The sequence below is a fragment of the Phycodurus eques genome, chromosome 21, assembly GCF_024500275.1.
Source record: "Phycodurus eques isolate BA_2022a chromosome 21, UOR_Pequ_1.1, whole genome shotgun sequence".
NCBI lineage: Eukaryota > Metazoa > Chordata > Actinopteri > Syngnathiformes > Syngnathidae > Phycodurus > Phycodurus eques.
Window position 1 is genome coordinate 1041124 of NC_084545.1, and position 27586 is coordinate 1068709.

The window sequence follows — 27586 nt, forward strand, 5'->3', positions numbered from 1 at the left end:
CATGCCATATTCAACTTTTACTGACCAGCGATAAGACCAAATTTAACACACCTGCTCTCCTTTCACACCTGAGACCTTGTAACACTAACGACTCGCATGGGAAAACTATTAATTAGGCACAAGTTAGACATTTTCACTTAGGTGTGAATTCACTTTAGTTGCCAGTGGTTTAGACATTCATGTTTGAGAGGACGGTAAATTTACACTGTAATACAATCAGTCGTGACTACTCTTCAGTGTTGTCCCATGAAAAGATGCGATAAAATATTGAGAACAGTGTGAGGGGAGTACTCACTTGTGTGAGATATTCAAGACAGAGAGTCACAGGCGGCCGCGCTCTCCAAGAGAGCCGCCAAGGTCCGACATCATCCGTCAGCGTTCCATTTATTCCGACATCAACGCGACGCGGCCCGATGGCGCGCTTCCAAAAAAGCAAAAAGTTGCAACTTGTTTTGATTAAAGACTTTCTGGAAGGCTTGGCGGGCTCCTCCTCTTCCTCGCCTCACTCGAACCCTGCGGGCGGTCGCCGTGCTCCTCGACACACTCGTTTGGCGTGATGGAGGACGCTGAGAGTGGCGGTAGAGAGAGGGAGAAAGAAGGGGAGCGGTGGAGAGAGGGGAAGAGATAAAAGGGGGAGAGGACATAGAGGGAAGGAGAGAGAGAAAGGGTGGGAAAGATAGTGATGGAGAGACGGAGAGGCAAAGAGAGAAGAAAAGGGAGAGGGAGGAAAGAGGGAAAGGCAGAGGATAGAAAAGAGGAAAAGGGGGAGGCTAAGAGAAAGACAGGAAGAGAGGGGAGAGATGGAGAAAGAGATTGAAGGAGGAGCAGCGAAAGCAGGAGAGAGAGAGCGAGGGAGAGAAAGAGGGGGCAGAGAGGGTGGAAAGGAGAGGGTAAAGCGAGATAGAGGGATGAGAGGGAGCGGAGAGAGAGAAGGGAGCGAGGGAAAGACAGAGAGGGGGAGAGAGGGTGGAGAAGGAAGAAGGGAGAAACCGGGGAAGAGAGAGATGGGATGAGGGGAGAGAGACTAAGAGGGACAGGGAGAGAGGAAGGGGGTGAACAGGAGGGAGAAAGAGAGGAAGTGAGGGGGACAGAAAAGGGGAGCAAGTAAGGGAGGGAGAAAAAAAGAGGGAGAGGTTGAGAGCCAATGGGGGAGGAAGATGCTCTCCCTTCCTCTCCTGCGGTCGCCTTCGCCGCTCACGCGTGACTCGTCAGCCGAGCGCGGTGGACGACTCCATCGTCAGCGTGTTTGCGGCGCAAGACGAGGCCGCGGCGGACCTCGTTGAGCTCCTCGCTCGTCTCAAGCGATCAATGAATCCATAAGAGGTTGCACCGGCGGCGTTAGCGCTTCATTCTGCGGCCATTTAGCTCAATTAGATGCTTCTAATTTTTGTGTACACACAAAAAACAGCATGCACTGGCACAATGTACATGGCAGACGCTCCTCTTGCCAAATTATTCATTATAACAACCACTTTGCGCAATAGAAATAGACAGAATGACTAGAAATACTCCACAGAGTCAAAAACATCCACAACACACTGAACATGTCATATGATTCATTCAATTCCTCCTCTCACCAACATAATAACCGCCACTTTTCACAACACCAATAGAAGAAGAAAAAAAAGAAAAACAACTAAAAAGAATCCACAAAATCAAATATCTCCAGGCGCCAACACACACGCATGTAATATGCACGTCATAGCTAACGCGGCCGTGTCTCTTGCTAGCTATTCATGACAACTGCTACCTTGCACAATAGAAATAAATAAAACGACTAGAAATAATCCAAAAACTCCCCAAAAGTCAATGACTCACTCAGTGACTCAGGCACATTGCGCACAATGTACAAGTCACTGTCACCCTCCACAGCAGAAATAATTGGAATGACGTGAAATAATCCACAAAGTTTGAGAAAATTTCCACTTAGTTTTGATCACTGGCAGTTTATCTGCACATGTCAAATGGTTCATGTGATTTATTCATGACATTCACAATAACCACCACTTTGCACAATAGAAATAAATCAAAATAATCCAGAAAGTCTATCATAATTTACTGTACATTTTTCACCAATTATTCATGATAACTGCCACCTTGCACAATACAAATACTGTACACAGATTGAATTGCAATTATCCACAAAGTCCCCCAAAAAAGTCCACAGCACCCTTGGCACACATTCACAACGTAAATGGCATCTGATTAATGTGATGTTTCCTCTCACTATTACTCATGATAACTGCCATCTTGCAGACATCACATCAAAATAGACATGAACACAGACAAAAATAATCCACAATAGTCATCCCAGAAGAGTGGAAGCTGTCACTTCTTGACAATTGCATTAATTTGTTTACTTTACTTGCCGATCATGATATTATTCCATGCAGGGAACACCCGACGTGTCCAAGGGTCGTAGGACATCGCCAGAGCTTTACGCATTAAGTTATGCGCTGGCATGTGCAAGCGTGCAGCCGCCCGCTCGGGATTGTGGGTAATTGCCTTCCGCTCCCTCTCCATTTTAATTAAGTGCGCATCAACGGCCGCCAAAGAGCGAGTCAAACTGCACACGGACGTATTCGTTAACAATTAGCGCATCTCCCAACAACTCGGCGAGAGTAATTGCCACGTGGTGCATGATGGGAACATGCTGACACGTAAATGCCAATAATCACGTCAGCCAATCAGGAGGCAGACCAGAGTTAGGGTTATTTCGCTCAGGACATCTTCTGGAAAATTTACTTTGTAAAGACACATACATTGTGGTATCAGAATTGAGCGAATTTACATAATAACTGTCCTGCTCATGACTAGGAAGCTATGCTGTGTGAAGATCCAGAGCCACTTTCGAAAGCTAGATTCAGTTTTGTTGGATATACAGCTGAACGTTCGCTTCTGATAAGAGGCACATGCTTGATTGGAGGTTTTGATGCATGCGTCGCATACACAGATCAGCTGCCTCCATGAGTGAAAATTATTGTATTGTCTTTAGGGGTGCTTGCTTTCCCCCACCCTAACACTGTCATATTCCAGATATGTTTGATAATCTACACTGTGCATAACAGAAATAAATACAAAGATTTGAAATAAGCCACAAAGTAAAAAAAAAAGAAAGAAAGAAAAAAGTTCACTTGGGAGGCAATTAAAAGTAAATAATAAGTTAAATTAATATTTTTTTGGTAGCACAGATGACTATCCTTCAAAATAAAGTCTAAATGAATCAATAAGTAGATTTTTATCAAGCAAAAAAATAAAATAATAATACAATTACATCTGTGAAATTAGTTCATGCGGAATCAAAACTGAACAAATTTACGCATTAACTTAGTAATCATGAAAAGTCCACTTTTCATGAAAAAAATATTTTACAACTTCACAGCAGCCGACCACAGGAAGCGTCTTGAAAACGAGCCTTTTATTTTTTCTTCAAACACCCGGCTAACATGCGCAAACGCGCCTCCAGTTCTCCAGTTAGCCTATTAGCGATGCTAATTAGCCTGCTCCAGCGGCGGCTAATTAATATTCCAATTCCTCATGAATTCAACGTGGAGGTCCCAACGCTGCATTTGTATGCGCGTCGTCTTGAATTGATGCGTTGGCGCCGGCGTCAGCCCTCGCTCGCTCGCTCGCTCTCTCTCTCTCTTCTCTCCTCACCCTCGCTCGCTCTCCTCTTCCTCATCCCTCCTCTTCCTCTTAGTCCCGAGCAGTGCGTCCTTTCCTCACCTTCCCCATCCGAGGAGCTCCTTCTCCTTCCCTCTCAGCTGGCACCCACCGGTTGCCGCCACACGGCTTCACATCTTCATTTTTGCGTTGTTGTTGTTTTTTTTTTTGTTCTTTCTTTCTTTTTTTCTGTTGCTGCTTTTTTTTTTTTTTTTTTTGCTGCAGCTGCTTGAATATGACGACAGCTAAGGACGCCAACGCGCTCAAAGCGGCCCAGCAGCAGGAGCAGGTAGCGGCCAAAACCAGCTGGCATGCAGCATCCATCGCAGTCCTTTCGGGGGTGGGGGGGGGGGGGGGGGGGGTTTGTTTGGGTGAAAGTGCTCTTTACCTTGCTGCAGTCAAATTAACTTCATGTGTGGTTTGTGTCTACAATGTTGTGTGTGTGTGTGTGTGTGTCAAGCAGCGGCGCAACTGATGGTGTTGCAATAACGTGACATTCTCACGGTCATCAACTCTACATCGTGTGACTTTTTCCTTTCTGGCAAAAAGGCTCGCATGTCTACGTTCTTCAAATCGATCGTTTCGTATCGTACGGGAGATTGAACCTTCACTTTATAGGAGAGAAGAAAATACACTTCAATTGGTCCCGCAATGGCGGAAATTGTGTTTTTTACGGCCGCGAAGTGTACACTAGCAAAAAATAAGAAACTGAATTGAAAAATGTACATGCACGTATTTAGAAGGCAGCCCCGTATGTGGCAACTGCGTGAGTCATAAATACTCTTTATGCGAATGTCAATGGCAACTGTACATGAATGAGTAAACTCAATACATACAAACGTGAACAACAATGGAGAATAGTCAGCTGAAAAAAAATCTTTCCATGCATCAAGTCACGGATGGAATAAAAACCAGCAGTACTATCAAATGTTGACTGACAGCTGTACATGAATAAATACTACATACTGTCCCATTATGTCCCAACGGAACAGCAGCAAGAATCATCATCAGCGTTTTATAGCAACAACTACATGTATCAAGTCTCAAATGAAATCAACTCCAGCACTTCTAACTATCAGCAGGGGAATAATGGCCACACATTGATAAATAGAAACTTTATATATCGAACTGAACAGCAGCAGGAATAGTCAGGAGTGTTGTATAGCAAAAACTATACACGTGCCTTCAATAAATAGTCTATATACGTATAACAGTTGAGAATCAAATAAACACCAGCAACACATTTGATGCGGTGGAATCTCGCTGTGCTGTACGACGTGACAACAAAAATGCCAGGAAAAGCCCACTAGAACATCTGAACTTTGTTTGGGGTTAATCAGAGGCACCTTAAATGTTGTGTACTCGCTCCCATTTATCATGAGTTTGAATGTGATCGGTTCATTCTGCACACAACCACAGTAAGAGGGGTGTGCTCACTTGTGCAACCATATGATCTCAGTTGTGTGTTTTTACTTCCCCTCTTGATTCCCCCCCTCAATTGAGTGATACAGATTATGGGTTTATCTTGTTTTCATTTTTTTTCTATCAGACTTTTTACTCTATTTAAATATCAGAAAAGAATAACTGGACCTTATTTTGGTATTTTGATAACTGTCTTCAAATCACGGCTCTAAAAATAATATTTGCATTTGGAATTGGAGTTATGTTGTCAGTAGCTTATAGAATTAAACCTTCATTTTACTCAAATTTTGATTGTTTTTCTTGATAGTGTTGTTGTATCCAAGCTTGCAACCGTCTGCGGGTTGACTTGACGACTGTGGTTGACGATTGTTGTTTGCGTAGGATACGTCGCATTATCGCAAATGCACGTGCGTTTTGTGATAAGCTGTCGCCGGTGATAAATCTTCAAAGTTGAACAAATGTCCTCACGTGTCGGGCTCGCGAGGACGCGTCTCTCGGTGAGGTCCTGACGGATTGCTGAAAGGCGGACGGGGTGGGGGCGCAGAGGACAGAGAGACTGAGGGCAGCTGGGTCCGAGATAGCGCCGGCTCGCCGCTAATCAGCCGCTCGCAGATCAACAGCAGAGGGAAGTCGCCAAGACAATTTCGGCTCATTTTGCTTCCAGTTTCTTATCTGCATGGGTCGCTCATTTCGGAATTCTAATATTTTTGAAAAAAAGGGAGTATTTATTTGAGGATTTTTTTTTTCCCATGGTATTAGCACGGTACGGCGGATGCACAGACATCCACTATGGTTCATTTCCATGACATTCCTCACAAAGCTGTGTGCAGGCTATTGTCACAATTCCAACACATCCAATCCGGTATATGCGCAACCTGCTTCCGCATTCGGCAAAACAGCTCCGAGCACTTCCTCCCGGCTCGCGTGAGTGGCGAAGAGAACCCCGTAGGAACATTTAACATCTACAATGTCTTTTTTTTTTTTTTTCAAAGATGACAATATTTGATGATGAGGCTTTGTTCTTGTTTACATATATCTTATTTGCATAGATAAATGATATACATGTATTTAACGTTTGTCCAGAGACACCAGCCGTAAAGAAAAATACATTTTAGCAAGTTAGGCAATCAAACTGTAGTCATGCTCGTTAGCGTAGGATACACAGGAAGTCCGCTAACCTGTTTCCTGGGTTTGGTCGCGTGACGTTCCGCAAATAGCGGATTTGTGGAAAGCGTTCGGGAAGAGGACACTTTGGAAGTCAAGTTAGTCAAGAGTTAAGTGTGCTATCTGGGCAATACCGCCACCTACCGTACTCAAGTGGAACAGGCGCCACGCTGCAATTTCAGTGCAACGTGTTTAGAATTGTTGCTCCACTATCTAAGAAAAGAAACAATTACATGAGTAATAGGGTTGAGGGTTCTGCTGAGTCATGTGGCTCACTTTTTTTTTCTCTTCCTCTAGATGGCTAAAAAGGTTTTAGGAACAAGATTACATGTTGCGACTTCTTAATAATGACAACCATTTTCAAATATGTTCTCGATAAAACAAAAATGTTGAAACAATTACAAGGAAGACGCATCAGCATATTCACTCCCAGAAAAAACTTATTTTGACTGTTATAGTTGATGTGTAATTTGGTCATCAAAAGGGAGGGACAAGACAAAAAGGCCATTTTATTGCGGGTTTGGAATCACTTTTACGACAGCTACAGTTACATTTTGTCTGAGGACAACTATCATGTACACAACAAACAATGCACAGTGTTTCTGTGTTTCTGTGCATTGTGCATGGATAATTTGACATTTCATGGGGCGTGGCTACAGAAAATGTCCTCCAATTTTGGAATGACCCACATAAACTCCCGTTTGGCGCTTCTCTCCAGCAGAACATGTGGCTTTGTGTTCTTAATATTGTGACCACTGCTTGAAACATATGCCAATGGCACGCGGGGCCTCTGTCGTCGCCACGGCAACCACTGATCACCTCAATTGGACAGAAAATGAATGACACACATCTAAATCAATGAATCAGTCTGAGGTTGGACTTAGAAGATTAAAACTCAAGAAGAAACATTTTGTTCTTCTTTTTATGATCAATTTCCTATATTTTCGATGCTTTTCGCAATATTTTAAACTCAATTGAAAATACTTTTTTTTTTTTTATGGTGAAAGACACTGCGGGTCGTACTGACCCATGAACATGTGTGGTGTAAAAATGAGATGAAATATTAATATCTCCTATTTTTAACAGCAGCTTTGGGGAAGATGACAAATATTGTGTTCAGGGTATAATGAGGGAGGATATAAATGAAATCTAGTGACATATAATAAGCATCACACGCGGCAGCTGTGTTCAGTACCCTCAAGCGAAGTAGCGGAGCCGTCCACAGAGACGAGTCCTGTGGGTAGTTGGTATTCAGCTACTTCTCACAGCTATTTGAGGCTCAGTGCGGCTTTAAAGTCGGATCACAGCGTCGAGCATTTAATGAGGAGGGCTCGGGTTTCGCCTTCCGCGGCGACGCCTCCGCCGGCCCGGGCCCGATAATCTGCCTTTTAGCGCTCGGCTGCCGAACGGCCTTACGAGGCTCTCGGCCAGGCAAGCGTGAGAGCTTCTGCGGCCCAAATAAAAGCAAGGAAAAGCATCGTCTTTATCCGTTTTGTTCTGCTTCTAAAGTAGTCAAACTGCACGTTGGGCTTGCACATTTTGGCCGAAACCCTCCATTAGCTGTCGGAGACAACGATGATGCAGTGAAGTCGTGATTTTGCCAGGAAACCCGCCGCTTATTTCTGGGCCCTGATGCAAATACCAGAAAAAAGAAACAAATAATTGATGCCCCTCGGCTAAGAAATGTTCTTAATTGTCTATACACCTTTTTTTTCTGGAACATTTCCTCTGTTATTTGCTGAAAAACTCACTTCTACACTTCTTTTTGACCAAAAGCTGCGTCTAATGTAAAAGTATTGCTTTGGCGCCATATTGTGGCCTCTGTGGAACTGCGTTGAAGAGCTTCATTGAGTCAGGCCATATCCATGTCTAATAGAATAGTGTTTTGACGCCGTTTCGTGGCATCTACAGGCAATTACAAACCTTTAGGGGTGCGTCAATTTCGCTATTCCAGTTTGTTTTCATTATTGCCTGTATTGCGGGCTTGACCGTGGCCACAAATAAATCCGCTATCCGATCCTCTCGCAGGCGTTTTTTGCGCTGAGACGAGACGAAGAAAAGTCTTCGTAGCGTTAATCAGTCGCGTCTTGCTGTCGCCTCTTCCGCCACTTGCACGATGGCCTCGTGATGAAGCGCGAACGCGACAAGACGAGGAAGATCGCTGACGTCCATCAGCACGCTGACTCCTTTATTTCGTTACGTTGTTTAGACCAGTAGATCACATGATCACACTTTAACGGGCGGGGGCACGGCCCGAACAGATCGGTGATTACGCTGCGTAGGCTCGATCGCAATCTGTGACTCGTGGGTTTTGTTACTATAATAAAACCTTAACGTGTTACAGGCAATATTTTGAATAACGTCTGCACACTCTCAGTGGAAAATGTTACCAAGGTTAATATCGAAATTTAGAAATGCTCAATCATTCAGTCTTTAAAGGGGCACCTCTAATTTTGACATTTTTAATTGGCATTAACTGTTATACAAATGTAAAACTAAGTACACCTTTGGCCAATTGAAATCCATGAAAATTATATATTTTTTCAATTCTTTGGTATTGAATCATACAAGTTGAGTTAATTTGTAATTTGAAATCCTAACCTGTGTTTAAAACCCTCCGCCTGGCTTGCTCGTAATTTGAAATCATAATTATAGTTTGAACTCTGATTTGAAATTCGGCTAAGCCAAAATTTCAACCCTAACCTGGCTTGAATCCTGACTTTCAAGCACTAATCCTCTCTTGAAACCTTACCCCTTGTTTGAAACCTAACAATGGCCTCGCTCCAGGTTCCCATTAGGGGGTCCGCAGCTGCAGAACGGTAAGCGGGTCGTGTAATTGAAGCGCCGAGCGTGCTCGCTCTCCCGCAACCTCGCCGAATGGCAAGTGGGGGCCTGATTGGATGACACGGAACGTCATTAGCGTGCTCTTGTTTGACTGCAGACTTTGTCCTCCGTGTTTTTGTTGTTTCAAGGTGTTTTTTTTTTTCTTTCTCCCCCTCATCGGATTTGGGGGCGTCACGCTCAGGTGCTCGGCGCCTCGCCTCGGCGCTCCCGCTGACATTTATCGCCGGAAACGCTGTTATTGTGCCGCTCTCGTTCTCTCCACGTGGGACTCACGAAGCCGCTCTAATTGACCGGATTTTGAACATGTGAAAGCAGGGCTGTCCAAGTGGGCGCCGTGCCACAGTCACCCCCACCCCCCATTAGCCACAGCCTTGTTACCGTGCCGATGCCACAGATGGAAGCAACTAACTAGTTTTTAGTGATTGTTTCACTGTCCTGTTTTTGTTTTTAATTGAGAACAAATATGCAGTGGACGGTTTGACCCGGGTTCAAATCCAGTTTCCTCCCACATCCCAAAAAACACACATGCTCGTCACGGAGTCTCTAAATTGCCCGTAGGTGCGAACGTGACTGCAAATGGTTGATCGTTTATGCGTGCCCTGATTGGATAGCGACCAATCCAGGGTGTACGCCGCCTCTTGCACAGCGTCAGCTGAGATGGGCTCCAGCACGCCTGCGACCCGAGTGAGGATAGGCGGTGCAGAAAATGGGTGAATGGATGAAATGTTGAAATGAAACTAAACACAATTTGTTTTTCGTTTAATAATGAAACCGGCACTGCATGATATTGTACTTTATAAAAACATAGAGTAATAACTAGGGATGGACGAGTACTGATACCATATCGAGATCGGCACAATACTGGCCTAATTTCAAGGTCGCGGGTACTCGTGGAGCCGGTTGATGCCAGCCGCCGATACTGAAGGCAAAAAACTAAATCTGACATAGAGTAAGTCCTCCTCGTCAGTAGTTGGCACAACACTGCGGCGTTTTGACACATCAGAGAATCGTCATGTGCTTCAGAAAAAAAAGGCCTTTGTTCAAAATCATCGGTTATTGTGTCGATTGAAATTTGATGTATCAAAAGTACTGTGTATCGGAATCGATGAGTACATAAAAATTAAATACTCGTATTGGTATCGGTCTGAACTAGTAATTACAGATATAAAATATATCAGACAGTTTGTGCATCATGATTAATTCATTGAGGCGCCTTCTGTTGTGTGCAACTTGGCCACCAGGGTGTAGTATAATGCAATCACGAAGACACAAATGAAGAAGACTTTCACAACTACTTTAAGTGACTCAGTAGTCCGCAGTACTTTCTTACTGTCTGACAAACTGCTGCTTGTTGTGAAGCGAGCTGAGTTCACAGCCCACACAGAGCTCGTATCTTGAATTTCTGCTCACAAAAAATCAGCCGAACGACGTCATCCAACTCGTAGAATTTACTTTTTCTAATTGCTTTGCTTGTCACTACGTATATTGTATATATATATATATATCGCTGGGATAGATAGATAAACAATGACCCTTTTTTTTTTTTTTAGTAAAGAAATCATTTTTGGAACAATTAAGTGAAATTGACACAGTGATTGTGAACCTCTAATTGAATCACACGCTGGGCTCATGTACGTCTGGTTGGCAGCTGGCACGCCGGCCCGGTTGAGGCATCACAGGAAATGACGTTTTGGCCGGCGCGCCGCTTTTGGCTGCCGCTTGCTGTTTGGGCTTCCAGGAAGCAATTGAACAACAACGGCGCCACCTGTGTTTGAAAGAGCTCACATATACGCCTGTGCTCGCTCCAATCGTCAGCCCACACGGCAGCCGAGCATTTCTGCATGCGGCCCGCTTTGTGCAATCCCAGTTAGCGCTTGCTTCAGACCCTACTTCCAAACCCTAACTCCTGCTTGAAACCCCATTTTTAAACCATAACCTTGGCTTGAAATCATACTTTTCAACCCGACTTCCAAAACCACGATTTCAAATTCTATTTTGAAACACTAACCCTTCAAAACTCTAACCCTGACTTGAAATCCTTCTTCAAAGAATTAAACCTGGCTTGAAACCCTTGCAATCTTAGCTAGTGAATATATCTTTCATTTCTAGTGAAAACATCTTACCGTACTAATTTTAAGACGGTTTTGACTTTTTTTTTTTTTTCAATTCTCCAATTTTCAGCATGCCAAAAAATGCTTTAAAGATACAAGATCCTTTTTTAAGAATATTCTCAGGTCAATTCATACTAATTGCAGTTCCATTGGCAAATTCCTTCACTTATTAAATGGACAAAATGTCTTGTTTTTCAGATTTTTTTTTATTTTATTTTTTTTTTTTTTTAGAAGGTCATTTTTTTTTACCATTGTCAAGCTAGCTCTTTGTAACCCTTCCGCCGTTTTTTTCCTAGCTCAGCGCTGAATCCTTGAATGACGCCATTAGGCAGCGTGACTAAATCCTCTTGCGAAGGACTTCATTTTCCCTGCTCTACCACCATCCGCTCTGGCAATTAGTGCGGCGCTTTCCACTCTTATGATTGATCATCTCACTCCCAGTCATCCGGGGAGTCTTCTTCATAGTCCTATCATATACATTTATTATACAGTATATATTAAATACAGCCCTATGTTATATCCAGAGACAAAAAAGAAGAAGGAGCCCCCGTGGTCATCTGAGTGGATTTTTATCAGTGACGTTTAGCGTTGTCTCATCTCCTAGTTACCAGAAATTCTCCGATGAGTGACCTTTTTTAGACCCGAGTAAAATGCTCGTCTGCACTTAAGAGGAGCTCATCTGGTATGTAAAAGTCAAACCTAACCCTGCAAGACCCCGGCGGACCGCCGGCGGCACGCACGCGCACGCACGCGGTGGGCTCGACGCTTCGTCGGACACGAGCGAACGTGAGGAATCGATGTCAAATGCAAACACAAGATGGAGGAATGGTGCTCCGAGTGCACTATTGATCCCGCTAACCTCCTTGCACCGCTCGTGTGATTTGGATTGACCCAACTAGCTTCAATAGACAAACACAACTTTAACCAAAGATTTACTAACTCTGGATTGTGTCGAGTCGTATTTATTTGTGTTGTTACCACGATTATCTGTCGAGAGGAGCGATCACATTCATTATTTGACACAGAGTTTTTGGACTTTGTGGATTATTTCTAGTCAATCTGTTTATTTCTAATATGCAAGGTGGGGGTGATCACAAATAACTGGCGGGGTTTAGCAATCACATTAATTGTACAGTAGGACACTTACATCGTGTAAAAGTGCCTGGAAGTGGTGTGCATTTTGTTTGACGTTATGGATTATTTCAAACTGTTTTCATTTCTATTGTGCAAGGTGCTAGTTAACAGCAATTGCATTTGTTATGTACATTTACATATGTGCACGCATGGCCAAGTGTGCCATGGATTTATTTTACTGTGTGGATTATGCTATGCCTGTGCATTATTGTTGTTTTTTGAAAACTGCGATTTATCAAGAATTTGGCTAGTGCATCCGAGTAGCCAAAGGGACTAGAGTTTAGGTGTCGAGTGTGTGGTTGAAATTGCTTTTTAAAGCTTTTTCACTGTAATTGGAGTTTAAACACAGACGTTTCCATTCTGTTGTGACTTTCTTTTGGAAAACAATTTGTTTGTTTTTTTTCGCACGAGCAAGAATTGCCACTCAAAGCCTGAATGGTATTCTTAACTCTCAATTTTTGTCCTCTCTGAATTAGAAACATAATGTAAAAACACATGTAGTTCTTCTTCCATTCCACTCGTCAGGGAGTGAAGTGGTTTTGAAGAGCTGTTACAGTAAGAAATGAGTTATTTGTGTTCTTTACGCAGCAGCAGCTCGGCGAAACGGCTCGATGCGGTGAAAGTGATTTTCTTTATGACGGCGTTCTGCTGCTCGCCAGGTGAACTCGTGAAGGTTCCAATCAGCCGGGCTGTCTGGGCCCGGCCCGCGTATCACCACACGGCCCCTGTTTTACTGCCCCGAGAACTCTTATTACACAATAATGGCGTGCGATAGCCGGCAGGTGCCTGAATAAAGCTGCTAATAGAGCAATTATTCTCCAACAAAAGGTCACCTCAGGCATGACGACAGGCCCGGAAATCAATAAAGCTCCCAATTACGCCGGCACCGAGCCCGGGCCCCGCATTTTGGTTGCCGGCTGCCAGCCGTCAGCAAGCAGATCGCTTTTCACTCCTCTTGGAGATTACATCGGAGCTTTTATTTCACTGCTCCTTTCTCGGCCGCCTTGAAAAATGCACGATGCCGCTCGGCCGTTTTTTTTCTTGTGACCACCTCGGATCTTTTCGTTAAATGTCTGTAAAAATGTTACTGACTACGACTTGACTTGAGCTGAAAACGATAACAAAAACAAAATGTTGTGTTTGGCATTGGACTGTCAGATACGGTAAATAAATACTCTTTAAAACATGAATTTAAACTACATTGAACATTGGAAAAATAGTATTTGTTAACTTATTGTAAGTGTAACTTTGACACAAAATATAATGATTTGAATCCTTCAGAAATGTATTTTTTACACATTTGTGATACTTCTTATCCGAACTACTTGAAGTTTATTTTCTTTTAAAAAAACGCAAGAAATTCACTCTGGGTTTTCTGTCAGTTCCCTTTCCCGCCCTCTGAAAAAGTCACATGGTCCACAGGAAGTTGCATCATTCAGAGACAACGCCGTCTGCTCATTCATTTTTCGATTTGACCTTTTTTTCAGCTGTCTGTCGGGATTATAATTTTGGCACACTCCTGTTAGCTAAGTCATTTTCTTGATGTTATTTGGTCGATTTTTAAGATTTTTGGGGGGTTGAATACCTGTCATGTGTTTTCGTGCTATGAGCATAAATGCTGGCATAATTTCCCCCTCTTAATAATTAAGTAATTAGTAATTTCATCATGACATAGAGTGTGAAGTTTGCTTTGTTGTTCCTTGGGATATTTTGACAAAAGCGTGTCAGTAATGTTTTAAACTGGGGGGGGGGGGGGAGCATGAGCCACATGCTGCTTCACCATGTGCAAAAACAAAACAGATAAACAGATCACATGTCGGGGCCTGTTCTTGTAAATTGCCATTTTTTTGTGCAATTGCATGTAGATCTCTTCTTATAGCTGAAAGATAAAGTAATGGACCACATGCTGCTTCACCTGGTGATGAGCCTTTTATGCTAAAGCTCCAGTTTTGTTTTGTGTAGTTACGTGTGGATCTCTTCTTACACTTATGGGATAATAATGAATAATACGATAATGAAGACAATGAGCCACATGCTGCTTCTCCAACTGATTATCTGATCACATGTAGTAGCCTGTTCTGTTTTTTTTTTTTTTTTAGTTGTGTGTGGATCTCGTATTACAGTTCATGAAAAGATAACCGTCGTTATTTCCGCCACCTTCATCAAAGATTTTCTGTCGTCAGACTCTATCGGCCGAGGGAGCCGACAAAGCGACAACGACGGGCTCGCCCTCCGCTCGTGGTCAGACGCTATCGACTCACCGAAACCCTCGTTAGCCGGCTTCCCTCCGCCGCGTATTGATCGACGTCATACGCGGGAGTGTGCGCCGCGTCCCCTTGTTTCCTGGTAATTGAACGCCACGCAAACTCTGCTACGATTCGCAGCTTTCAAAAAAAGAGAAAGTTTGTGTTAAAGCGCAGGCTGCATGCACGCCGTGCCTCGCACAGCGTCACGTCGCTGAACTTTGCGCCTGACGACGAAGTCGACAGCTCTCGGCGAGGAAGAGAACGCTTCCTGTGGCCTGCCTGGCGGCTGGCGGTGGCGGCAAGGTTGATGGAGGCAGTTTAAAAAAAAAAAAAGGTAGAATAGTGTGGAACCTTACTTTAAAACTTGAATTCTTGACATTTTTATGTTTGGCGACTTGGGATAATTCCCCTTCAAAGTGGCCACTGAGTGTTGCATAGTGTCGTGAGCAGGTTTTAACAGAAGTACACAGACAGACTGGAGGAGTTACAGAAAGGCATCAAAGTGGATATGGGGTTTTGATTCGTGGATTAAATCTTAAAGTATCACAGAGTGCCGTCAGCAGGTTGCAACACTGATGCTGTACTGAGAAACTGGAAGAGTGACAGAAAGGCAAAGAAGTGGACGTCCTCGGACATTTTCGTGGATCTAACACCTGTTGGGATTGTTGCCGCTCAGCTCCTTGTTGTCAAACAGAAAAAAAAAAAAAGCTGGACAATACATTTGATGCACGTCCTCCTTTTCAACTTTGCTCATATTTTATTCATATGTTGAGCAACGGCCAAGCCTATATCAGAATCAGAATCAGAATCATCTTTATTTGCCAAGTATGTCCAAAACACACAAGGAATTTGTCTCCGGTAGTTGGAGCCGCTCTAGTACAACAAACAGTCAATTTACAGAACACTTTGGGGACATAAAGACATTGACAAAAAACAATTGTGCAAAAAGATGCAGAGTCCTCTAGCACTTAGAGCAGTTCGAACGACTAATATTGCAATAGTCCGGTGCAATGACCATTGTGCAAAGGGCGCTGAGACTTCAAGGAGTGTATGCGGTTTAAAGTGACAAGTAGTGCGATCATCTGGGACAATGTCGGTTGTGCAAATGTTACAGATACTCCTCAATCAGTGTGCAAATGGAACAGATGCTACTCTGGCATGAGTGGCCAGTATATGCAAATAGTGCAGCATGGCGAGACAACTACAGTGAGTGCACAAGTAATAAATAATTGGCCCCACAGAAATGTGACAACGAACTCAAGTCAAAAAATTGCCAGCTTGTTGTAATGGAATTATAGGTTAGGTGTTTAAGAAGTTGATCGCAAGAGGGAAGAAGCTGTTGGAATGTCTACTAGTTCTAGTTTGCGTTGATCGGTAGCGCCTACCTGAGGGAAGGAGCTGGAAGAGCTGGTGACCGGGGTGCAGACGGTCCGAGAGGATTTTGCACGCCCTTGTCTTAGTTCTGGCAGCGTGCAAGTCCTCAATGGTGGGTAGGGGGGTACCGACAATCCTTTCAGCAGTTTTGATTGTCCGTTGCAGTCGGAGTTTGTCCTTTTTTGTCGCAGCACCAAAACAGACTTTGATGGAAGAACACAGGACTGATTATTGACCGCTGTGTAGAACTGTCTCAGCAGCTCCGGTGGCAGGCCGTGCTTTCTCAGAAGCCGCAGGAAGTACATCCTCTGCTGGGCCTTTTTGAGGACGGAGTTGATGTTGTTCGCCCACTTCAGGTCCTGAGAGATTGTAATTCCCAGGAACTTGAAGGTCTCGACGGTTGACACAAGGCAGCTGGACAACGTGAGGGGCAGCTGTGGCGAAGGATGCCTCCTGAAGTCCACGATCATCTCTACCGTCTTGAGCGTGTTCAGCTCCAGGTTGTGTCGCCCGCACCACAGCTCCAGCCGCTCCGCTTCCTGTCGATATGCAGACTCGTCACCGTCCTTGATGAGGCCGATGACAGTGGTGTCATCTGCAAACTTCAGGAGCTTGACAGTCGGGTTCGCTGAGGTGCAGTCGTTCGTGTAGAGAGAGAAGAGCAGCGGAGAGAGGACGCAACCTTGGGGCGCCCCAGTGCTGATGCTGCGTGTGGATGAGGTTGCCTCCCCCAGCCTGACCTGCTGTGTCCTGCCCGTCAGAAAGCTGTAAATCCACTGGCAGATGGCAGGTGAGACGCTGAGCTGGAGAAGCTTGGTTGAAAGGAGTTCAGGGATGATGGTGTTGAACGCTGAGCTGAAGTCCACGAACAGGATCCTCGCGTAGGTCCCTGCACTGTCGAGGTGTTCTAGGATGAAGTGCAGTCCCATGTTGACTGCATCATCCGCAGACCTGTTCGCTTGGTAGGCAAACTGCAGGGGGTCCAGCAGGGGACCTGTGACACTCTTGAGGTGGTCCAGCACGAGACGTTCAAAGGACTTCATGACCACAGATGTCAAAGCGACAGGCCTGTAGTCATTCAGACTAGAGATTGCAGGTTTCTTGGGGACTGGAATGATGATATTTTAGTCCAGATTAGGCTATTTAAGTTGCCAATTAAGGTTTGTTTCAAGTAATTCCCATAAATTCATGTTAATTCCAATTGAAAGTTTCTAACTTTGGAAATTCCTGGACTTTGGAAGCATATGGAACAGAAACCTTTTTTTTTTTTTCTTTTTTTTTTTAAGACATTTAAGTCAAGCCGGTGGGTGGCAGGCCTTCGGGGCAGGAAGTGCAGTTTGCCGCGTGTGCACATCTACAAAAGCAGCAACAGGAAATCAAATAGAGGGGGATGTTTATGGAGGGTGTTGCCATGGAGACTCGGCGAGAGCCCAGCAAATACAAAGACGGCCTCACAATGTGATTTATTATCCAGTCTTCTTAAGGTTTTGATGTATTTGAACTTCCTCTCGGATTCTCCCAAAAGAAATGGCACTTTTGTTTGCTTGTTTGTTTGTTTTTGTTTGTTTATAATCAATGGAGAGTAAGTGACTTCTCATAACGGTCTGAGTTTTTTCATCCGGAGAGCACTTCAGCCAAACATAATGGCAGCGATAAGAGGCCGAGAGTCTATTCTTTTCACCTGGATGTTCATATTTTGTCTGGGGAGATGATAAAAAAAAAAAAATCAGCAGGCTAGAATACATTAGCCCCGAGCAAACATCAGCAGGGGCCGCTTTTTATGAGACCCCTGCGCCTGGAAACGCTAGGACGCGGCGGCATCTCATTTCGAGGAATTGTGCGTGCGTACGCGTGTGTATGCATGTGTGTGTGTGTGTGTAAGTGTGCTTGCGTGCGTGGGAGTGTGTGTCGCTATGGATTGTTTCCGTGACGGCAATTTATTTCCGCCGTAGTGGCGAGACGCCGGCGCGTCACGGAATGACGGCCGAAGACGATAAGAACAAAAGAAAAGTTACTTTTCAATTCTTCATGCTCCCGACGCCGTGCCGCCATGACGGGAATACCGAAAACAATCTATGCCTCTCACCATTGCTGGGCTTGATTTTTCTGTTTTTTTTTTTCATTTTTTTTTTCTGTCCTGTTCCCATTTAGCAGTCTGTTCACCAGTCGAGGCAAAAGAGTTCGTCTAGCTCCGCCCCTTAAGTACAATTAGCAATGCACTTTGTACCCACAAGGAAAGCGCGTTAGTCTATCGCTAACATACGCTAACGCAGTAGTCACAATTACAATTAATCACTCTGAAAAACTATAGAACAGTTAAATTAAAACCAACCGGTACAGCGATGACTGAGTCTGTGCCGCAAACTACGTTAAAAGTTGGATTCTTTTGATTATAAAGTTGTCATTTTTAGAGAATTCACTTTTTTTCTTTTGTTTTGGTTTTTTTTTTTCATAAAAAGAAGTCGCAGTCCTGAATTAATTAAGTCGTAGTATGATATCAAAAAGTATTTTGTTCAAGAGGAAATATGAACTGTATTACAATAAAAGAATAATATTGTTCCAAAATTGTTTTTGTAGAAATAAGTTGTGTTATTTTTAAGAAATGTTGTACTACTATATGAAATCTTTGAGAAAAAGTTGCAGTTATTCAAGAATTTAATATTAAAGTATTTTTGTGAAAAAAAGTCATACGTTCACAAAAAGGTACTGTAGATAAGAAAATAAAGTTGTGATATTCAGAGAATAATTGTTTTAGTTTTATTAACAAAAAATCGAATCATTATTGAATAAAGACTAAATGAATAAAGTAAACTTCTAGTACTCCATGAAAAAAGTGTTTTGAAAAATAACTTGTTATGAGAATAATGTAATTTCTTAGAGAAAGTCAGTCTATGCGCAGCATGGGTTACTTGGAAATCAATTTTGTTTTGTTTTGTTTGTTTTCTCTTTTACTTTTTCTTATTAGCTAACAACATGGGGGCGAAGAATGAGAAGGTAGTTTCCAAAATTTGGTCAGTAATTTGAAATTGATTCGGGATTGCGGCGTGAGGCAAAGTATGTTCAAAGGTTGTTGCAACCAAACGGAGGACCACCAGCGAATATTTCCACATTTGAAATGGAAACAGGTAGCAGCAAATGTTTCTTCACAAGAACACGAAAGGGAGCCCAAAAGCTCCCACTAAGAAACAAACAAATTGAGCAGCGTCATTTTCTCATTGTTTTGGACCAATTAAGCAAACATCAAAAGGCAGAAAAAAACTTTAAATAATGTCACATTTGCTTTTTGGGGGAAAAATATGATTATCAGAAATGAGATCAAAATGTGTTAACTTTCAATTTTATTTTCTACTTTCCTATGAGAATATTGCATATCACAACGCATCGCTTGTTTGAAAAAGAGACAAAGGCGTTCCCTGTTATCTCGTGCTCGTTGCAGAAGATCCCCCGACACCTGCGAGCAAATCCACGCCGGCGAGCGAGCGTGGCAATCCACCACGACGTACGTGTAATGTAACGATGAAGGCGAATCTGCGCATTTGCCGAGACGTCGCCCCTCTCTGGCGCTCGCTGTCGGATCTGCGGAACTGCGGGGAAGTGTGATGAAACGGCCAGAAAGCCTTGCGCATTGTTTCGCTTTTGTCGACAAGATGAATGTGCGCAGAATGGCAAAGAATTGTGCGCTCACGCTCGTGCATGTGCATCAAGATGAGGCGTAATCCAAACTACTTTAACCCCACAATGGACCTCGCACGACGCTTCACTAGTGTCCAAAATGTGACGTTTCGAGATGATTCGAGATTGAGTCTTCCAAATGTGCTCTCGCATGTTGAGAGGGGATCTCTATTACACACATGCAGTGCAATGGCGGTGAGATTTAGCACACCTGCTAACTGGTCTGAATGTGTACCTAATGAAATGACCACTGACCAGTCAGTGTAAATACTGTCAATAGATAACTGCTATGATACAGTCAACAACTGTCGTATCTGTCTTTCATTCAAGTACATTATCCATCCTCTGTGCAATTGCATCTCGGTCACGCACGCACAGACTGCTGCCGTGTGATGTTGTGCATAGATGTGATTTAGTGCCAAGTCAGAGGCGAGGGGGTCATCTGGGGGCAGTTCCCTCTCAGCAATACTCTGGTGGACTTCACACCAGGTTCCACTCACTGGACAAACAAACAAACAAACAAACCTGGTAGAAGAAGCTGTGGGGGGAGGGTGGGGGGGAATTGCACACGCCACGTGGACATTTGGAGACGAGTGTTGAAGTGCTGCTGATCCAAGTTGGGATTTTATGTCCTTGGCGAACATTTGTGCTCTACTGAGTGACATTCTAGTTTTGGGGTTTGCATAAATGTTCATGTTAAAATAAAAGTAGTTAAAAAAGGTCTAATTAATTTGTATTTCTTATTGCTTTGAATGGAAATGTCCTTAATATGTACCAGTCTCCCTCCCAAATAAAGAAACTGTGTCATGTATTTTTATTAAGAAACAAAGTACTCTAAAATGTTGTACTTGTACATACAAGATATGATTAACAGTAACAATGACGTAATTAAATAGAATGTGAAGAATTAAACAGTTTGTGTATCATGATTATTTCATCGCGGCTCTTTGTGGTGTGCGCGACATGGGGGGGCAGTATAATACATACGTAGATACACGAAGAAGACGGTCACAACTGCTCGGTCAGCTGCAGTCATATTGGTCATTTTTCGCAGAGGATAAATGTACGCCTATGATTGTTGTTATATTGTCTGTCTACATGCGTTGCTGGACCATTTATATTCAAATATGCGTTCATTTAAGCGTTGTAACACTGCCACAGAGATGCTATACGTTAGCCCGTCTATGGCATTACCTATTATGTGTTAGCGTTAAGACCACCTAAAGACAAAGTCATGTGGTTGTTTCAAATACAGAGCTCTTCGTTGAGTTTGACAGTAAAACATTAAACATCTCAGACTAGGAATGCTCATGCTAAAAAAAAAAAAAAAAAAAACGTTAACAACAATGCAATGTGCTGCAGATGTACAAAATCACGCATTTGTCATCCTGCTCACGACATAACGCTAATGTTAGCGCTGACGTTTGTGCTCGCTGCAACATGTTTGTGCTGCGGTGAGAAGTCTTCGTTGCACAATCCGCATGCAAGCTAGCGTTCGTATTTATAGACGAGCACAAAGCAGCCCGATAAATGTCAATAATCAGCGCGGTGCTGCTGTCACGCTGCGCACACATCCCATAAGGACACCAAAGTAGCTACAATCCCTTTGCTCTTTTCCCCACCGACTGTCCTCATCCCGCACGCGCTCGTCTGCGCTCGCTATAAACGACAATGTTGGCTCTCTCCAGTGGGATTTGCCGTCAAACTGAAACTAATTACTAGAAAATAGAATTTTGTGTGCGTGTGTGGATGGACGACTGAGCCCGCTTCCAATTGTTGTGGTCACTCTGCTTCTTTTTGTGTTTTTCTGCTTTAATTTGGCTTCCAATTCATTTTGATCAGAACAAGCTACCGTGCTAATGAATGCTTGTCAAATAGGGCCGGCCGGTCCCGTTCCGCCCGCTAACGACGCCTCGGGCTCTTTTTCAATTAAGGTGTGGAGGCTTGGAGGGATGCGCGGGGGTCACGCGGAGGTCGGCTCTCTTGTTGAGCCACTCACATCTTCATTAGAGCGCTAGCGTGTTCTCATTAGGTCCCGCTTTGCTCGCTTCTTTATCTTCTATAAACTAATTAGGAACTTAATCATCCTCCACCCACGGTTTGGACTTCAGACCCTTTCGAACTGAACGCTAAATGATCTTAGCTAATGACGTTTGGGTAGTTATCGTGGTAAATTTGAGATTTAGAATGCTTTGTAGAGCGGCACGGAGCAGCAGTGGTTAAGCACAGCGGCCTCACAGTTCTGAATCTGGGCTTCGTCCTTCCTGTGTGGAGTTGGGATTTTTGGATTTTGGATGGATTTCCTGCAGGTATTCTGACTTCCTCCAGTATTCCAAAAACCTTGGTGCCTAACCCGTTGTGAATAGCGATGTTTCAGCGCTTCCCACAAGTTTGCAATTCGCTACTAGCGAATTCCTGTTCACAATTTTTTTTAACCTATCCTCTATGGTATTTATTGAATACTTTTGTGCTCTGGCCAAAGCCCTGTCTAATATAAAAGTATTGCTTTGGCGCCATCTTGGCGCCAAGGAACTATAGTGGTACCTCGGTTTTTGTGATTAAGCAGTTCCAGAGACTCTGACTAAAAATGAATTGTATGAAAAGCATTGCAAAATTTCCCACAGGGAATACAGTGCAATCAGAAAATATTTGCCCCCTTCTCAAATATTTTGCATTGTTTCCCCAATTTAAACTCATTCACTGCCAGCCCACCCAGTTACATGGATATTTGACTTCTTAGTCCGTCAATGGCAGTGAATGAGTTTTAAAATCATCAGAAAAATATAAATTATTTCAAAGATAATCCAATTCAACATAAAATGCACTTTTAAAATGGTGATTTTAATATTAAGGGAAAAAAAATATTCAAGGGCAGGAGATTCACTTAGACAAGACTAAGCCCTGTCTAACAGAAAAGTAGTGCTTTGTTGCCATCTTGTGGCTCACAAACCTTTAGGGGGGCCTCAATTCCTTGCAGATTTTCACTGTTCGTGGTACGGCCTGCTGCCGTGTTAATCCGAAGATCTTGCAAACTGCATTCCGTCGTGTTCTGTACACTCTTTCAAGTGTTTGGGGGATTCGGATTAATACTTATGATCATAACAATCATTAAAGAAAATGACGAAAAAAAATTTTGTACCAAATTCTACTAAATTGCAATGGAACGAGGCTATATTTTGCTCCTGTACTTTTGCAAGGTTGTTTTTAACTAGCAAACCCCCAGACCACCCCACTACCTTGCCTCTCCTCTCCTCATCTGCCGCGATGCGTTCAATGCACAGATGTGTCACAGGTTTTGTTTGGCTGTCAAATCCGTTGGCAGCCCGTGCGCGGATCATTAGCAAAATTCATCTTCCTCTTCCCACCGCCACCGTTGTTTTTCTCCTTGAAATCCACGAGGCGGCAACTGTTTGCTCCCCCCCGGCGCCAACACCCCCTCCCCCCACGTCCCCCTTTTACTGTGCTTCCTCTGATTCATCTTGTTAGCTACCGAGCGATGGTGTTGTACTCACTCGTTTGTTATTTCCAACACAGTGCTCCTTTCAATTTTCTGTCATCCTGTCTTCATCTCTGTGCAAATTGCACTCTGATTGACTTCCACAATGCAATCTCCTTCTCTGTGCCCCCCCACCCCACACACACACCACTTTCCTTTTTTTGCAGGAGTTGGTGGGCAGCAACCCACCGCAGAGGAACTGGAAGGGAATAGCGATCGCCCTCCTTGTCATTCTGGTCATCTGCTCGCTGATCGTTACCTCTGTCATCCTGTTGACACCAGGTACACCCCGCAGGATGGACTATTGGGTGGGGGTGTGGGGGTGTTCGGTCCTCTGTTTGCACGGCCATTAGCTCGCCAATAAATCGTAACACAAACAATGCAAAGTATGAGCGCACCGCTGTCCTTAGTCCAACGATCACTTAGGCCAAGGTGGCTCATAAAAGTCGAGATCTGTTTGACGTCAATGAGACCTTCTCACATTGTTCACGGGGAAGCTGAGCTTGACCTTGAAGTGTGTGTTTGGGCCTTCACAATCATGCGGAGCTTAACACCTCCACCCAGGATGTCACAGTTTTGTGCGTGTTATAGCAAAACGACTCCAAAACCTTGGCCAAGGAAGTCAGTGTTTCATTCTGGTGTCAATCCACAAATGTTTCAGTTCGAAACTGTGACTGGTGATGAGGACCATGTACCCATTTGATCATCATTTTTTAGATACACTACTTAAAAAAATTAGGGATCTTTGGCTAGCAGGTGAAATTTCAGGTTGAACCTAAAATGCACTGTACCTTTACAGTTTACCTTAATTGGACCTTCCCAAAACTTTTGAATGCATGTCCAAGTGTTCAAAGTTTCTGTCATTTTTGCACAACTTGCTGGTCTCTGAAAAGAAGCTGAACAGCAAAATTCACAACAGGTTACCTTGATCTCTGCTTCCTTGCCCAACTCAAATTTGACGTATTTTAAAAGAAGAAGAGTTTTTGCTTTGACAGAACCTGCTAATTTTGAGATGATTAGTCTGATATCGTCGTTGCCAGGCGGAATCCTTGCATCTCCGAAATCACTACTGGGTTACCAAACACTTCATTGTTCAAGTTGGTGTCATACCTTATATCGCTACTGTTGAGCACCAGCATCAACAGTCCCACCCCCAAAACCATGTTCAATTGCTAAAATGCTAAAAAAAAAAAAAAAAAAAAAACATTGCTAAAAATTGCTGCCACTTCCTTCTGCACCAAAGCACTACAGCAATCCATTTTAAACAAAACAGGCTAACTCAAATATATCAAACCAAACTATTTCTATTGTCTAGAAAACATCCAGACCTTCAATCTTGAGGCGACATAATGCAGAACGGCTCCCGCAGAGTAAGGCAAGAGATGGAATTTTGCAACCCTTCTAAGATGCTCGAGAGCGTTAATAGAGTTGTTCTCAAGCTATTTTCAGCACTTTAAATTTGTTAATAATGCATTAAAAACAGATGACGTGGGGAAAGACCAGTAGTATCGATTTGTGAAAAAAATATTATTTTCCGCCCGACAGCAACAATATGATCCTTGTATATCATTTGAAATCACTGGGCTTTGATGTAAAGGGAACACCTGCAAAAATGAATATAATTAATAAAGCACTTCCTGTCTTTGCGAGATTAAGACACTTCCAGACGGGCCGCTTTGCATCGTATTGAAAATGAGGTCAGCGAGCTTTAGCATATATAAACCGCTGACACCGCGCACACTTTGAGATAAAGGCAAGAACTTCAGCCACGGAAAGGGATTTGCTCCTTGCTATTTATAAAAACGAAGTCATCTGTCCAAGTCAGCGTTCTAATCCGTACATCTGGTTATCGTAAGTGACTAAAATAAAAAAATCGTCATTTATCCTTTGAACTTCACCATCTGACGTGTCTCGTTGTTAAAGGAAATCTGCCAGTGGGGAGCATCTGCCTTAAAAGGTGTTTGTCTTTCCGTTAAGAAGTCGTTGAGGATTAGTGGGTGCGCGTCCATCTGTTTGACGCAATATGACACAAACACACACACTCACTAAGACACACACATGGTGCCGTCGCATCACTCCTTTGAGTCGAATTCCGTTTGTGTGTCCGACCTCTTCTTACTTTTACATCTTTGTGTCATTGCGTCAAGATGAGTTGCTGCTTGCGTGTCCTCGTCAACTTCTAAAAACTTTCAAACCGCATCACTTGACTTCACAGTTTGTTGGCTTTATCGCTAAAGATGCTCTTTGATGTTGTTTGGGCTCTCAGTCCAAAATTAAACATGATTCAGTGGGTTTTAGAAGGCAATTGCAGTTCAAACTCCATTGTGGAGAAACCTTTTTTTGGAGAAACCCTAAAATATCACATTCCATTACAATAAACCTGCACCATAACCCACTAAGCACATACTTAATGCGAAATAGTCAACACAGCTTGTGTACTGGAGCGAGTTGTTATGGTCTAAAATGTCAATGAGGCCATCTGTTAGTAGCAAGTTTGGAATACAGATCGCAGGACCAGACAGTTTTAGGGGGTTTTAGGGGTATACGGTCTTGTCACTGGGTTGGTAACATCAAAGGTTCTGGTTTTGGTAACCTTGACATTTGACTGACTTACAGCTTGCGAACCTGGAAAATGTAGCAACATTTACTTTGGAGTCTAATAATTAGTCACTCGGATTTCCTTTGGGAGAAGTAGAGATTCTGCCTAACCCTAACCTAATTTACCCTATTCTACCCCACCTTAACCTAACCAGACCGGACCGGACTCAACCTCTAAACGAACCAGCAAAACCTGACACTAAACCTACCTACCCGTCCTTACCCTAACCGACCCTTCCCTATCCTATTCTATCCTAATCTAACCTAATTAACCTGAATCTACCAGAATGTAACCTAACCTATTCTAACCTAATGTACCCTGCCCCTACCGAACGGATTCGAGCCTACCCTAACCCTAATATACCCAAACCTAACCTACTAACCTAACCTAACTCTACTTACCTGTACCTACCCAACCTTACCATAACTAAACCATACCAGACCTGACCTTAACCTCAAAGCTAGCCCAACCTTCCCAAGCCTAACCAACCCTACCCTGAGCTACGCTAATCTAACCTAATTAACCTTAACCCTACCCAAATTACCCTAACCTAACCTACTATGACCCTAATTGTAACACAAACCTAACCTAACCCTAACTTATGGCATACATACTGAAGTTGAGTTTAATGCATACAAATGGACTCTTACTATATGATAACAATAATTGTAGTTTCGGAATGAATGCAAAACGTCACAGTTTCTACTCTGCTGAATCAGCTCCTCTTGGATGATCTTTTTCATTTTTGCTGTCTGCAAACATTTTGAGCTGAAGTGTAGTAGCCTGTGTAATTAGCAACATTCCCTCCATGTCCGCACAAACCTCTCTGTACTTTGTCTTCTTCGTCTTTTAACACGCTCCGGTGAAGAAGACTTCAGACGAGATGCTGCCTCGTACACGCAAACTGACAGCTGCGGTTAAGCTGACAGATTCCCGCCGATAGATACGACGCAACTTTGATCCCAAAATGCTGGTTTTGCTTGTCTTGCCAGGAGATTCCTTGCGGGGGAAATAAATCCTGACAAAATGTGTTTTAAAGAGAAAGCAGCCAAAGGTTAATCACGTCCTCCTGTCTCTTGTGTGGCGGTGATGCCGGATGAAATGAAGATGAAATGAAGAAGAGCATGTGGTAGCTGCTGTAAATAGTCAAAGAGCATAGGAGGAGCCGCTCTCAATTAAGTAGGATCTTAGTCATTGGGGTCATGCTTCCTGTGTGCCGTTTTCATTGTTCAAGATTTAAACACTCGCAGCCTGCAGGGAGTTGTTGAGATTCAGGCGCCGACCGGTGGGCAAAATAGATATTCATGCTCATATGCCCCCCTTCCCTAAAATGCATTTGTTTCTTTGTGTTTACAGGTGAAGATGACCGTCTGGCTCTCAAGGGCAAAGTGACCGTCGAGGACCTTTTTAGAAAAGACTTCAGGGTCCACGACCCGAACGCTCGATGGCTCAGCAGTAAGAGCAGGGTTTCTCTTCACGCTTTTGCTTTCACCTAACAGGTGTTTTGGTTAGCAATGTGACAAGACCCCAAATCTGACTGAATAGCAAGATTTGGAAACGTTTATGTGTAGAAACCAAGTTGAGGCTATGCGATCATTTATGAGTAGAGGTTGCTTCACTGGTCTGCATAATTGCGATCTTTGTCCTGAGGGTAAATTCTTTCCTGGCTTGATTTGAAATGCAGTGATGTGTTGCGCTCCGTGAAAAATCCTTCCATGGTTCCTGGCAAGGAACCACAAACGTTTGACATCTAATTGACGACAGTAAAGGCCATTCGTCAAACCAGAGCATCTCTGTAAAGGTTTTCAGCATCACCTGTCATCAGCCTACAACTTTGTCTTTACATCTCAGTGATTCTCAG

General features: G+C 43.5%; 1 protein-coding gene across 1 annotated transcript in view; it reads left to right on the forward strand.

The window, feature by feature from the left end:
* The window catches only part of LOC133396295 (dipeptidyl aminopeptidase-like protein 6), a 132248-nt gene that overhangs the window by 64252 nt on the left and 40410 nt on the right, over window positions 1–27586 (forward strand). The window contains exons 2-3 of the mRNA XM_061665981.1: window positions 23294–23408; window positions 27082–27180. Of these exons, the coding sequence (XP_061521965.1) occupies window positions 23294–23408; window positions 27082–27180 (214 nt within the window). The remainder of the gene's footprint in view (window positions 1–23293; window positions 23409–27081; window positions 27181–27586) is intronic.